This window comes from Chelonoidis abingdonii, chromosome 7, assembly GCF_003597395.2.
Source record: "Chelonoidis abingdonii isolate Lonesome George chromosome 7, CheloAbing_2.0, whole genome shotgun sequence".
Classification (NCBI taxonomy): Eukaryota; Metazoa; Chordata; order Testudines; family Testudinidae; genus Chelonoidis; species Chelonoidis abingdonii.
In genome coordinates, this window is record NC_133775.1 from 13,272,149 (window position 1) to 13,284,512 (window position 12,364).

At 47.7% G+C, this 12,364-nt stretch overlaps 1 protein-coding gene across 8 annotated transcripts in view; it reads right to left on the bottom strand.

Moving 5' to 3' along the window:
* Positions 1-4,972: 4,972 nt before the first annotated feature.
* SSBP3 (single stranded DNA binding protein 3) overlaps positions 4,973-12,364 on the bottom strand; it is a 140,545-nt gene continuing 133,153 nt past the window's right edge. For all 8 annotated transcript variants that reach the window (XM_075067628.1, XM_032766925.2, XM_032766923.2 and 5 more), the window contains 4 exons: positions 9,268-9,346; positions 8,371-8,399; positions 7,930-8,031; positions 4,973-6,776 (listed from right to left, as the gene is read on the bottom strand). In XM_075067628.1, the coding sequence (XP_074923729.1) occupies positions 6,747-6,776; positions 7,930-8,031; positions 8,371-8,399; positions 9,268-9,346 (240 nt within the window). In that variant the 3' untranslated portion in view covers positions 4,973-6,746. The remainder of the gene's footprint in view (positions 6,777-7,929; positions 8,032-8,370; positions 8,400-9,267; positions 9,347-12,364) is intronic.

The window sequence follows — 12,364 nt, forward strand, 5'->3', positions numbered from 1 at the left end:
GCTGTGAAGGGGGCATTGCCATGACTGGCATGTCCCACACACCCCAATAAGGCCACTGCGCTGGCCACTGACCATGCTGCTAAAGTGGCGCCAATGTAGATGCAGCCTCGGGTGCCCATTCTCACCGATGGGATGTAAGACAGGGGCTGAACTGCCCTTCTGTGCTGGAGGAATCCCCTTCTGGTGACCATGGTGGGGCCGTTGATGCTGGAGTTGGAGACTGGTGCCCAGAGCAAGGGGATGGTGCTGGTATTGAGGGCACTGATGCCACTGCCGGGGGAGGGGGACCGGAGATGACTGAAAACACTCCCACAGGGCAGGCAACCAGGATCTGCACCGAGAGCATGACCAATGAGAGCGCAAATGGTGCCAGTAGTACAGAGACAGGCGACTCCCTCGACACACTGTGTGTTGAGATAGCAGGGACCACGACTGTGGTGCTGGTGACCAAAGACGAGCCCCAGAGTGTCTGGGCTGCGACTCCGGCAATCTGCAGCATTGAGGTGGAGAGCATCGCTTTGTCGTGGGGGATCGGCAGTCTTCACTGCCCCAAGGGGTTCTTAGTGGTTGGCTTGCCGATTCCTGTGGCACATGCTGCATCAGTGGCACTGGTGGAGGCTTCTGCTCTCTCGACACTGGGGGAGCTTGGAAAGGCATCCGTGCCATCAGGGGTTTAGGTCCCAGGAGTCAGAGGAGGACCTTTTAAAGAGCTAAGGGCCCCGACCAGGGAGGCACAAACGTATGGTTCTAGAGTGGCAGGGCGGCCCGAAGTGGGTCCCTTGCCCGACGACCCATGGCTCTTCTTGCCTGGTGCCTTATTTCTTTTTGGGCACTGGCGACAGGGACACACTGCGCACCAAGGCACCCAATGAGTCCTGGTGGGGCGGCTAGGAAGCCAGACAAAAGGGTGGACTCCGTGAAAAGCACCCGTAAAATGAATGTCCTGCTTTGAATCAGGGGCTAAAGGTTTTTACAAATACGGCATTTATCCCTCACGTGTGATTTCCCCCAAGCACTTGAGGCAGCTGTGGGGGTTACTTACAGGCATAGGCCTGTTACAGTCCACACAGGGCTTAAACCTGGGAGACCAGAGCATGCCCTGCCTGGGGAGAAGTCCCCACTGGGACTCTAACTTCTAACTACACTTAACTATTTAACACTAACTAACTACTTACAAGGCCCTAAGGCTCACAGTCAGTAAAGACAAAAAACCGCCAGCCCTTGCTATGCGAGGAAAGGTGCTCTAACCAACCACCACAGGTGGTAAGAAGGAACTGAGAGGGCGTAAGGCTGGCTGAGCCTGATATACCGGCACATGAGCGCAGCACTCAAGAAGGCACCACTGCCCACTCTACAGATATCACTAAGGCAAAAATCTCCGATGACCACACCCGTGGGCATGCACACACCTAGAATGGAATCGACTTGAGCAAGCACTCCAAGAACAACTTTACAATGAACAAAAAGTCTGTGTTTGCAGTCTCAATTTAAGACAATCTGCAGTATTGGGTGAGATGGGAAACAAACCTAAATGCACAAATGAAAAGGTTTGTTAGGAACACGAATACTTTCTGGTTTTCACAAGCATAACCTACTCTGCCAGTCGACCCTTATGCTAATGGACTTAGTGGACAGGGGGATTTTTCTTGGTGTTTCCTGAATCACACAGGGATTTCAATGCAACAATTCAACCATGTCACACAGCTCATCTTGCACTGAGTGGTCTGTGGGTCACTAGCAATGAAACCCTTCCGACGGATGCAAAGACATCTGAGAAGCAAATCATGCAAAAACAACACCCCCCCACCAGACACACATACCCCCAGCTAGAACATTGAGTGTTGCAACTGGTTCCTGGTTCAGGGGTTGTTTTGCACAGCCACAGCATTCCATTTGTACATGATACAGGATACAAAATATGTTCCCTCTGAAGAAAAGCTCTCTAGAGAGCAGCGTTAAAGCTGCATTTCCAGGCCATTTATTACGATCCTAGTTCAAATCATATTAAAGCTTTCCACAAGCAAAAAGAAAAAAGCAGGAAATTTCAAGTCAAAACTTACCTTCCCCTAGCCAGTTACTGAAAACGGAGAGGACAAGTATCAGAAAATGGTTCACAACAAATGATTAGCAGTTATCCAGCATACATGCCCTCGGTTATCGAAAGATTTAGAAATCAAAACATTTCAGACTAGTTAAGTGCAGAACCTCAGTAAAGTTTTTTCTCTTCACAAAAAAGACTGATCAGAAACCTGGTAATAGGTTGTTCCACTGTAAGGTCAGAAGGTTGTGCAGAAAGACATTTATGCACCTTGTCACAGTTCAGGGTAATTGCACCAGTATTTTAGGCTCTCAGCTCCCAGCTCCTTAGCCATCACCCATCTTGCGCAGAGGCTCACATCTCTCCTCCGCCTGACCAGGGATTTTCCAGGCTTCAGAGTTCCCTGCTTATACCGATATCCCCAGCAAGCCAGACTGCTGGAACAGGCCAACATCTGCACTCTGCTCTCTCTCCGAATGCTATGAACAGCTGGCATTGTCAGCAGTCAAGTTACCAAACAGCTTTTTCTAGGCAAGCACATTTATTCTTAAGGTCAAAAGCATTTCAGAGGGAAAAAAAACAAAAACAAAACCCTGCCTGCATGCTAATAAGTGTACCAGATCTCACCCCAACTCCAAAAAGGGCTCTGGCAGGAGCCAGTCCTTTAAACCTCTCACAGGGGGTTTACTGTAGTTACAAGTTCGTAACAGCCTTAGCTCAGAATCAGAACAGTTGAATCAAACTCTGAAAGAGCAGCTCTCCTGGAGCGTTTTCTTCAGAATAGCTACATTAAAGATGAACTTGTATTTGTATTGCAATAGCACCTGGGAATTACAGCCCAGGACCCCATTGTGCTCGGTGCTGCAGATCAGGTCCTTTCACTGTGCACGCACGCGTGTGTTCCACCGGCTGCATGTGAGAAGAGCAGGTACTGACTTGATGTTTATGATTTGTTAAAAACAAAGCTGTAAATTTAACTCTCCAATATCCTTTCCTCCTTCCCTTACCTTAATCAGAATTTTGTGCATCTCCTGCAACAGATGCTGGTCACAGAAAAATCCAACTTTTCTTCCTACATTCTCCACTTTAGTGTGTGTGTTTGCAGAGCTGGTGCTAGCCCATTGGGGGCCCTAAGCTGGAATATTTTAGGCTCCCCAATACTAAAACAGGCATGTTCTTATAAAAAGCAAATAGGGGGCCCCCTTGAGCTGCTTGGGGCCCTCAGCAATTGCTTAGTCTGCTGATGCCTAGCACCGGCACTGCATGATTTGATGTCACCTGGGAGCTATATTGCAACTGACTGTGTCTGTATTTGTGTATAAAGCACTCTCTGCTCTACAAATGATGAACAATAAACAACTGCATGAAGAGGAGGCCCCTGGAAGGGAAAATGGAGGAATTTTCAACTTGATTATTTTTTTAAGAAGATGGATACCTGGCATATACTTTACACATTTTCCTAGGGTGAAAGTCTCTCAGCCCACACGCCAGCATGAAGCCAGAGTTTGGGCTGTCTATCCTACAGCCAGAGGCTGCTCAAACGGCTAAAAATCACAGTGAAACTGCTGCTGCAGCGTGGGCCTCAGTGCAAGCTGTACAAGCCTGCCCGTAACACTGTGTACATACTTGCATTACTAGCCAGTGCCGGGGTCCTGTGCCGCCACATCTTCATGGCTAGTTTTAGACTAAAGCTAGCCTGGGTATGTCTGAGCTGCAATCACACCTCTGATTGCCACGCAGACCACGGACTAAATGGACTCCACTCATTGCTCCCAACTGGCATAGCAGGCTGTGGCGCTGCAGCACAACGACTCATCGTGCAGACATGGGCGCCCCACACTTCCATCTGCACTGACTGCTAATGGGTTCAACTTCCCCAACAAATATGGGGGTGGTGAGGGGGAGGACCTCTTCACCCCACAGAGTCATGGGACTTCTGCCTCTCCCATGCAGGGAACCTCACTTTCCCAGTGAGGCTCCTATAGGTCCTTTTAAAATACTGACATCCACTTTTAACAGAAGTGTCTCCAGGCCCCATCAGTTCTCTCCTGGCGAGCATGCTCACACGAGACTGAAAAGTTTTTAGGCAACCACGTTGTATGTTTACCTTTCTGTTCAGCAGCCCCTTGAGTTTAATCTGGCCCCACAAGCCAGGTTGAAGATGGGGAATTGTAACATTCTTCCAATGGATCAGTCCATCCAAATTTCAGTTTTAAGATGAAGAAATCCTCATTTCAACCCCTCCCATCCAACATTACTGTTAAAGCTTCCAATCCTAGCATGGCAGGAGACAAGCTTCCAAAGATATCCCACAGATCAGGACCTTAGCAGGCACAGCCCTAAGGAAACTATCGATACCATGGAAGTCACTCATTCCACTTCCCCTGCCCTGAGGGGTCAGGTTCTACGTGGCACCTCTTTAGAGGCCTAGTTCAGAAGGTGCAGCCTGACTTGATACCACCTCCGTGCAGCCCAGATTCTGGGCACTCTGTGGGCTGAAATGGCCACCGGCATAAGGCGTTATTCTAATTTATAGCTGCCTCTCCAAGGTGGTGGTGCAGCCCAGAACTCAGTGCTACGGGCACACCTCTACACTAGGGCCTAATGGGGCAGGAAAAAGGGCACAGAGCTGCTTTCCTCAGTCTTCCGTGGCTCTGGGCTGAAGGAATTCGCCACCAGCCCCTTAGTGGCATCTCTGCGACTGCCAAACCAGTGTATAAAAGCTGGGGCTAGGCCCTGCCACCCCTTTTTAACCTTACCGCTCTGTCTGGAACCGAATGTCTCAATACAAGTTCCTTGTGGGGGAGCGGTTAAAATGGCCAATCCTCAGTGGATACACTCGTCCTCCCCCTAAAACTGCACAGAAAGCATTCAAGTCATTAGAAACAAAACAAAGTGCCCAGCTTTCTCATAACAAACAGCAGAGACCTGAACTCAAATGTTTATGTTTATATTTATTACAGCATGGAGGAGGGAAAAAAGAACTGTTTCATTCAAAAACCATCCCATACCAATGAAGACAATAATTTAGCTATTCATTTTAAAATACATTAAAACCGGTCTGTCATTTCTCACTTCAAAAAACAAAAACAAAACAAAAAAAAGATGACCCATTCTGGAGACCACGGATTTTCAGCAATACAACAAATCTTCATTTGATTTTTTTTTTTATTTTTAAATATTAACCTGACTGTAACTATGAGACTGAACCCTTTTTCCACCCCCAGCCCCATCCTCAACCCCACCCACCTTCTACAGGTAAAGCACAATTAAAATGCCTAGGAAAAAGAAGGCAAAACATTTAAAAAAATTCATATTACACACTAAAAAAAGTTTGTCATCTCATGTCTTGCAGTCAGAATAATAAAAACCAGCCAATGTTCCCAAAAAACATCTCAATGAAGGGGTGCGGAAAAAAAGACATCCCTTTAATAAAACATTTTCAACAAATATCATACACAAACTACAATGTATAATAATTACTTTTTTTCCCTCTTATTTTAGAACCAGACTACAAGGTAAGAAAAAACACTGAAACAAGATACAATGTTCTCAATAATCGGCACAAAGGGAAATCCAGGGAGATAGTATTTTACATAATATGATATACATGGATCAGAAGTGGAGATTTATAAAACAAAGACCAACTACAGGGTAGTGTAATGTACAGGATCCCCAGACTCTGGCGAGTGTCACTTTAACACGGTTGGTTTGTTACTTTTCTGTAGTCACCTCTACCACAAGAAAGGTAATTTTCTCATTTTTGTTTTTATTTTTTTGTTACAGAGTGAGCCTACAGAATAGCAAGTATACATTTGAACAACTACTTTAAAGTATCTCCATCCAGTTCCAAAACACATACAGCGAAACCCTGATAAGATCACATCTTTTTTAAAAAAATACAAAACCAAAAAAAATCAACAAAAGATGTTAGCTTGAGATCACAGTTACAAAATCCCAGGTCAGATTAACCCTCTCTCTCTCTCTCTCTCTTTTGGGGGGAGGGGGAAATAGGTCAAGGATTCTTGCAGGGGGAAGCACTGAACTCTCCTTGTATTCTGAGAGGGGGAAAAAAAGGCTAATACAGTGCATGCCACGGTCATAGATAGTAAGATCACAATGAATTCTTGAGGATGTGATCCTATGAGGGGGCCAACTGCATTAACAACTTTCTATGAGGTGGAGGAGTCTCTTCTGGAGGAGGAGGCGTTGTGCTGCAAACAAGAAAAACAAAAACAAAAACAGGCCTTCCAAAGAAAAACCACCAATTGTAAACTGTCCAGTTTATTTAAAAAAAAATAGGACTACAACAGGGACAACATGAGATTTCAGATCTAGACTAGCTTCCTGGTGTAGCACAGCACAAACAAACATACAACAGGCTTAAAAGAACAAAGCAAAGAGGTTGGAGTTGGGTACTGGAGGCTTCCATTTGTTTCCAAAAAAAAAAAAAAAAAGTCATGTACATATATAAATCCTTCACCACAAGAAGGATCTTGTCACGTCTTGACATATTTTAAGTTTTGTCCTTCATGTTTTATGGAATAAAAAGTTCAGCCTTTTTATTGCATGAAACTAAAACTGGGGTTTGCCCCCCTTGCGTCTCTCTGCCAATAATACACCTAGCTTCTTCTTGCATAATCTCTTTTAGATCCTCCGAATGGCAGCTGACTCTCTTTATCCTGGAGAGGAGGAAGGGGGAGGGAAATCACACACTCATCGTCATGCTGGGGGAATACTGAAAGAGACAAACACAGAATGAGTACTGGGCAAACAGGACTGAAATACCAAACGCCGCCAAGGCCAGGGAAGAGGGGATATGAAAGTAAGACTCTGGCTTATGAAAACTATAAAGCAACATAATTGGATATAATAAATCAGAAAGATAGAATATGCTAGAGACTCTTAATTTATCAGCACATAATCCACTGCATAATGGTCCTTCCAGGGAGAAAATAAGCAAAACAGTATGGGGTAGGAAGCAATTTAAATGCATGCATGTATATAACGCTAAATATGGTGAGGAAAAAAAAAGGGGGAGCCTCTCATCTGTCGAGCTTGAAATCCAATGTGAAAATGCTCTGCAGATCTCAAAGATGAGTGCACATTTGTTCGCAGCTGAAAGCGAGCACGGTTAGCAGGGTCTGCTCAGGGGCAGCTCGGAAACAGCAGGAGTGTTGCAAGCCTGAGAAAAACTGCGTCCGAGCATCAATAGGGGGTCCCAAGATAAGACCTGCAGCTTCCCTGCTCTTCAGAGCAGCAGCACAGCTGTATAAAGGAGGCTTTCACAGAGTCTCTAGCTCACCACAGCAGCTCACTTTCACCCGTCTATTTCACGCACATGATGGCTAGAAAGGGGGCCAGCACGGTTTATTTACACTTTATTAAAAATCCTACCAATTGGGCACAGAGCTGGGTTCCACAACTATGTGACCCTACTGCTGTCATGTTTTTTCTCTCCTCTCAGCCTCATTTGTTCCATGCTGTTGTCATCTTATCTAGCCTGTATGCTTTTTGGTTCAACACCTTGTTCAGAAATAGATCTCAAAACGCAGCACAAACTGCAGGTAAGAGTGACCATCGCTACTTTTTGGTTTCACTTGGATAGGGGGTCTCCAAAGCACAGAGCTTAAGCAACATTCCCAGGTCAAACAGAAAGGCAGTGGCAGAATCGGGATTAGGAACCTGGGCTTCTTGTCTTCCAGCCCCCGTGCTGAGTCCCCTGGACCACAGCTAGATCTGTATTAAGTGACAACATGCTCTCTCTACCATCAGAGATCACCCCTGCCCCTTCAAACCCTGGGCCCCACCAGGAAGCAGAGACAGAGCCTTATAAATTCTGTGATACCAAAAGAGAAGGGGCTTAGAGATTGGGTGTCTGAGCAACTCACGTTGTCATTTTGGAAGGAATGGAGGAAGTTACCTCCCAGTTCACCATCATCTCTAGGAGTGCCCGGGGGGTTGCTAATGCCACTTATGTTGTTTGGAGAATTCTAAGGAGACAAAAGAAGGTGAAGGTCAGTATGTCTCAAATATATCACTGGGCACAGACTGGCAAAATCCCTCGCTAGCGACTACAAGTGGCTGGTGGGAGAGCAGGAGAGAACGGCTGCGTTTATACAACCTTCCATTAGTGCCGAAGCAAATGACTCCTGGGAAAGGGCTACAGCATGGGAGAAAGCCCCCCCTGTGTCCCTCTACTGCTCCCCCTACATTGGCGCCTCTCCACCCACACACACTATTTTCTCACTGCTGATGCTTCATGAGGGAGGGAAGGGCTACGGTTGCAAGGAAAGTGATTCACCTCTACCGTCACCACAGTGCACACTTACTTTTGGAAGTCCATCTATGTCACCTGACCCTATCAAAAGAGGGGAAGAAAGGGAACTTTTATTTGCACGTTAGTTACATTCCTTGCTCACAGCTGATGTAGTTCTCCTTGGCTAGCCTGTTCAGTGCAGGAGCATGCTGGGCAGGTGCCTAGAATGCCATCCAGAAAGAGGAGGCTGTTGCTACATGCAGCTACTCCGGGGCATTGCTAGCAGCAGGCAATACAGGTCGCAGCTGTGCTAATCCCACACCTCTTAACATTTGCCTCTGGTAGAAGGACCAGTGGGGGGCCTCAGCTGCCTCTCTTTTATATGCTGAACTCCAGGGAGTTGAGGACAGCTCACCTGACTGCATAGCACCAGCACTCTTACTGCATGGCACTGTAATAATGGCAGGTTAGTTGCAGAGGCCTTGGCTCTCCCTGTGGTACTCTGACATTGATCAAGCTAGAGCACAGCTCCTACAGCAGGACACCGTAGGAGACTGACTCGAGAGGTTAATGGGCCTTTCTACTGCTTTCAATTAAACACTAACACCGGTTTTGAGTTTAAGCTCCTCTTCTGACTGAATCTATCAATGCTGCTCCAGTGAGCCTGTGGCTAGTCTCCATGTGACAACACAAGAGTATCCAGTCACGTGGGTGGACAGGTAGGTCATGGCAAAAGAGGGCCGTGCGGGGCATGGGCCAGAGGAAATAGGGTGATTCTCAGACCTCTGAAAGCTCACAGTGCACACGTGCCTCCAAAATCACTGACCAATATGCCAGGAGCAAAGCAGGACAAACCACCAGACAATAACATTTCCCTTATAGAGATCTAATCCTGAACAGCAGATCAGCATTAACAGCTTGTTAAGAGTCAGGTCTAGTGCACTTCCTGCTCAGCCAGCCTTTAGCTTACCTAACGATCCATTCATGTGATGTGGTTCCATACCTCCCATGCCTCCCATTGGGCCGTCAGAACCAGGCCCCATTGGGAACTGAGAAAGAAAACAGAAAGTGTAACCCCATAATCAGAGACCCGTATTCCTATCAGCATCAAGCAGACCAGCCCATCCACTGGTAAGAATGGCCTCAAAACAGAGCAGAATGTTCTACGATCCCAGTTTTGTCCAGACACGGAACGGTGACCTGGCGCCCGTTGGGTTGGGAAGCAATACCCCCTGAAAACTTAACCGCCTCTGGAAAGTGCCAGCAAACATTTTGTTCAGTCACTAAAGCTACATCTACACTACATAGCCCTACTCTACATCAGCAGAGCTAAGCCTACACAGCAGCAGAAGTTTTTCCAACAGGGTAGGAACACCATGTTCACAGATGAAGCACTCTTCTGTCAGCACCCTGGCACCTACCCAGAGGTTTTGTTGGCATAGCTACATCACTGGGATGCAGGCTATAATACTTTGGTCCAGTTCTGGCTGTTGGATTTAGTGTGCGGGTGGTGGTGTGGTCTGTGTAACTTTGGAGGTCCCCTCTGGCCTTCGACTCAATTACTCCCGACTCTATAGCTACACAGAATAGCAGGGCTCTGGTTTCACCCTCTGTAACCTCCACTATGAACAGCGTTTACAGAGGAACTAATATCCCTCCTTTAGGACTATCGACACCCGCAGCATACAGGGCCCCCTGCCGCTCTGGAAATAACTCATTGTGGCGGGCTGATAGGGGCTGAATCACAGCGCTGTCAAGTCAGCCAAGACACCCAGCGAGGGGAGTGGGTAACATGACGGGTGTCAAGCACACTGGGGAGGGCTTCCTTTCTCCCAGCTGGTTTAATGCTCCAAGGTGCTATGCAGGGGGCAGGGGTTCAACCCCCCCTCTTACAGAAACAGTCACAAAAACATACGGCAGTGAGACCTGTGCTCAAGACACATGCATGAGGTCACCCTTTGGCCCCTCCTGCTGTGCTCTGTCAGCTGACAGAGGCACACGCAATGGTTCTGCAGCTACTTTGCCCAAATAGTTAACACTTCCTTGAAGCCAGGAAGTGATGTCTAAAGGGCACATTCTCCCCACCAGCATATCCCCAAGTGAACCAGCTGTTGTAACCCAACATGAGTGTCAACATGCTGCGCCCTGCAAAGACTGGCTCCCTCCCTTTCACTCCACTGTGACATACTTCTCTGGCCAGGAGGGGGTATTCCAAGATCACGCCATAGCAAAACCACCTCCAGTCTGAAGAGTGCAGAACCTGATCTACCACTGCAAATCCAGGACAAAGATCTCACGCTCCACCCACCTGGCAGCACATTTCAACGGCTGGCTGGGGGAGCCAGCCATATTCCTTACACCACCTCCCATCTTCCCCCAGTGCTGCTCCCACCACATTCCCAGGGATCAGTGAGACTTCAACATGATCGCCTTTGCTAGATCCACCCGAGCCCCCTGTGCTGTGACCATTATGCATCTGTCTGCAGGGGGAACGGATGGGCCTCCCTTTGGGGCCTACTCATGCAGCTCAAGTCAGCCAATAGTGTTTGCTCTTGAGCAGTCTGATATCCCGGTGTCAAGTGCCTCACATCTGCCAGGCTCCTGACCCACGAGAACAGGTGAGGGAATCTAGCCATACTCTGCTGTTTTCCTGGTGAATAAAATCATTGAAGCTAGCTGGCAGCTGGGCACCCCATACTGAGCTGAAGAGCACTCCAGGATTCAGGGAAACTGGCAGCTTCTGCTCAGGCAAGGCCTAGAGTACCAGGCCTGCTAACAGGCCGGATGGAGGAACACTCTTCACTGCTGATCAGCTCCTCTCTTACCGAGCACCGAACCGTCACGCTCTGACACATCCACCTTCTGGCACCACCATTTCTTTTTCTAAGTGGATGGGTGTGATGTGTTCCCACCCCCACACCATTCCTCCTCAGCCCACAGACAGGAGTGATGGACCCTCACAGCTGATCCAGCCAATGCAGCCACTTATGGATGTCATGCTCCCAGGCTCCACACTGAACAGGGGCAGGCAGATTCAAGAACGCATCAGCTCCTTGGAGCTGGGCCCACCTTCGTTGGGAGACTGGAGAGCATCGAGCGGGCACTACTATCATCACCACTGCCCTCATTTTGTTTCCCTGTCCCTAGATCTGCAAAGATCACATTACTGGAAATGGCCAATGGAGTTCCCACTCGAGTCACTTTACCTACATAAGCTGAAGATAAAACCTGCAAACGTCTGTATAAACAGATACGCAGCCAATGTGGGCAAAACTGTCCCCCTCCCCTTGTCAAAAATGGGTTTGACATATTACTGTTTTATATAACTGCTGCAGCTTGGCCCAACACAGCCAACACCCACAGCTGTCCCAGGTCAGCTGACTCAGGCTCACAGGGCTGTAAAATTGCTGTGTAGATGTTCAAGCTGGGGCTGAAGCCCGACTCTCTGACCCTGCAAAGGGGGGTCCCAGAGCACAAACACAACCGTTTTTAGCCCCATGAGCCGACCCAGCCCAGCCACAGTTGTGTCACAGGTCTTTTATTCCAGGGTAGACATACTCCAAAAAAGGTCAGTCTGCTCTGATCTTTTTCACCTGCAACACCCATCAACGTCACAATGAACACAGCCCTCTCCCGCCATCCAGTTCACTGATTTGGGCTGTGATTGTCAGAGGAGCCCAAATCCCACTGCAATTTAATTCGTCCTTTGAAAATCCCTAGCTTTCGGTCCAGTCAGTTTCACTGTTCTGCCCTTAAGAGCCAGCTTCCCCTTTGATGCAGGCTTTTGTTATTATATATTCACCCTCCGGGGGGAGGGGGGGAGGGACACACACGACATCTCACACATGATCACAAAAAACCCCACCCATGCAGGCAGGGGGAATCTCAGAAACAGGCAGTGCTTGGAACCAAATTTTTGAAAATGAGTAGTCTATAAATTGACTGTATCCCTTTAAATGCAACTGCTAACTGGATGCGTTGCTGACATGATCTTGACCAGAGTGGCGTGAATGGCACCATTTTAATAAGCATAAAAATTTAACAAAGTTGCTGAAGAATTAATCACT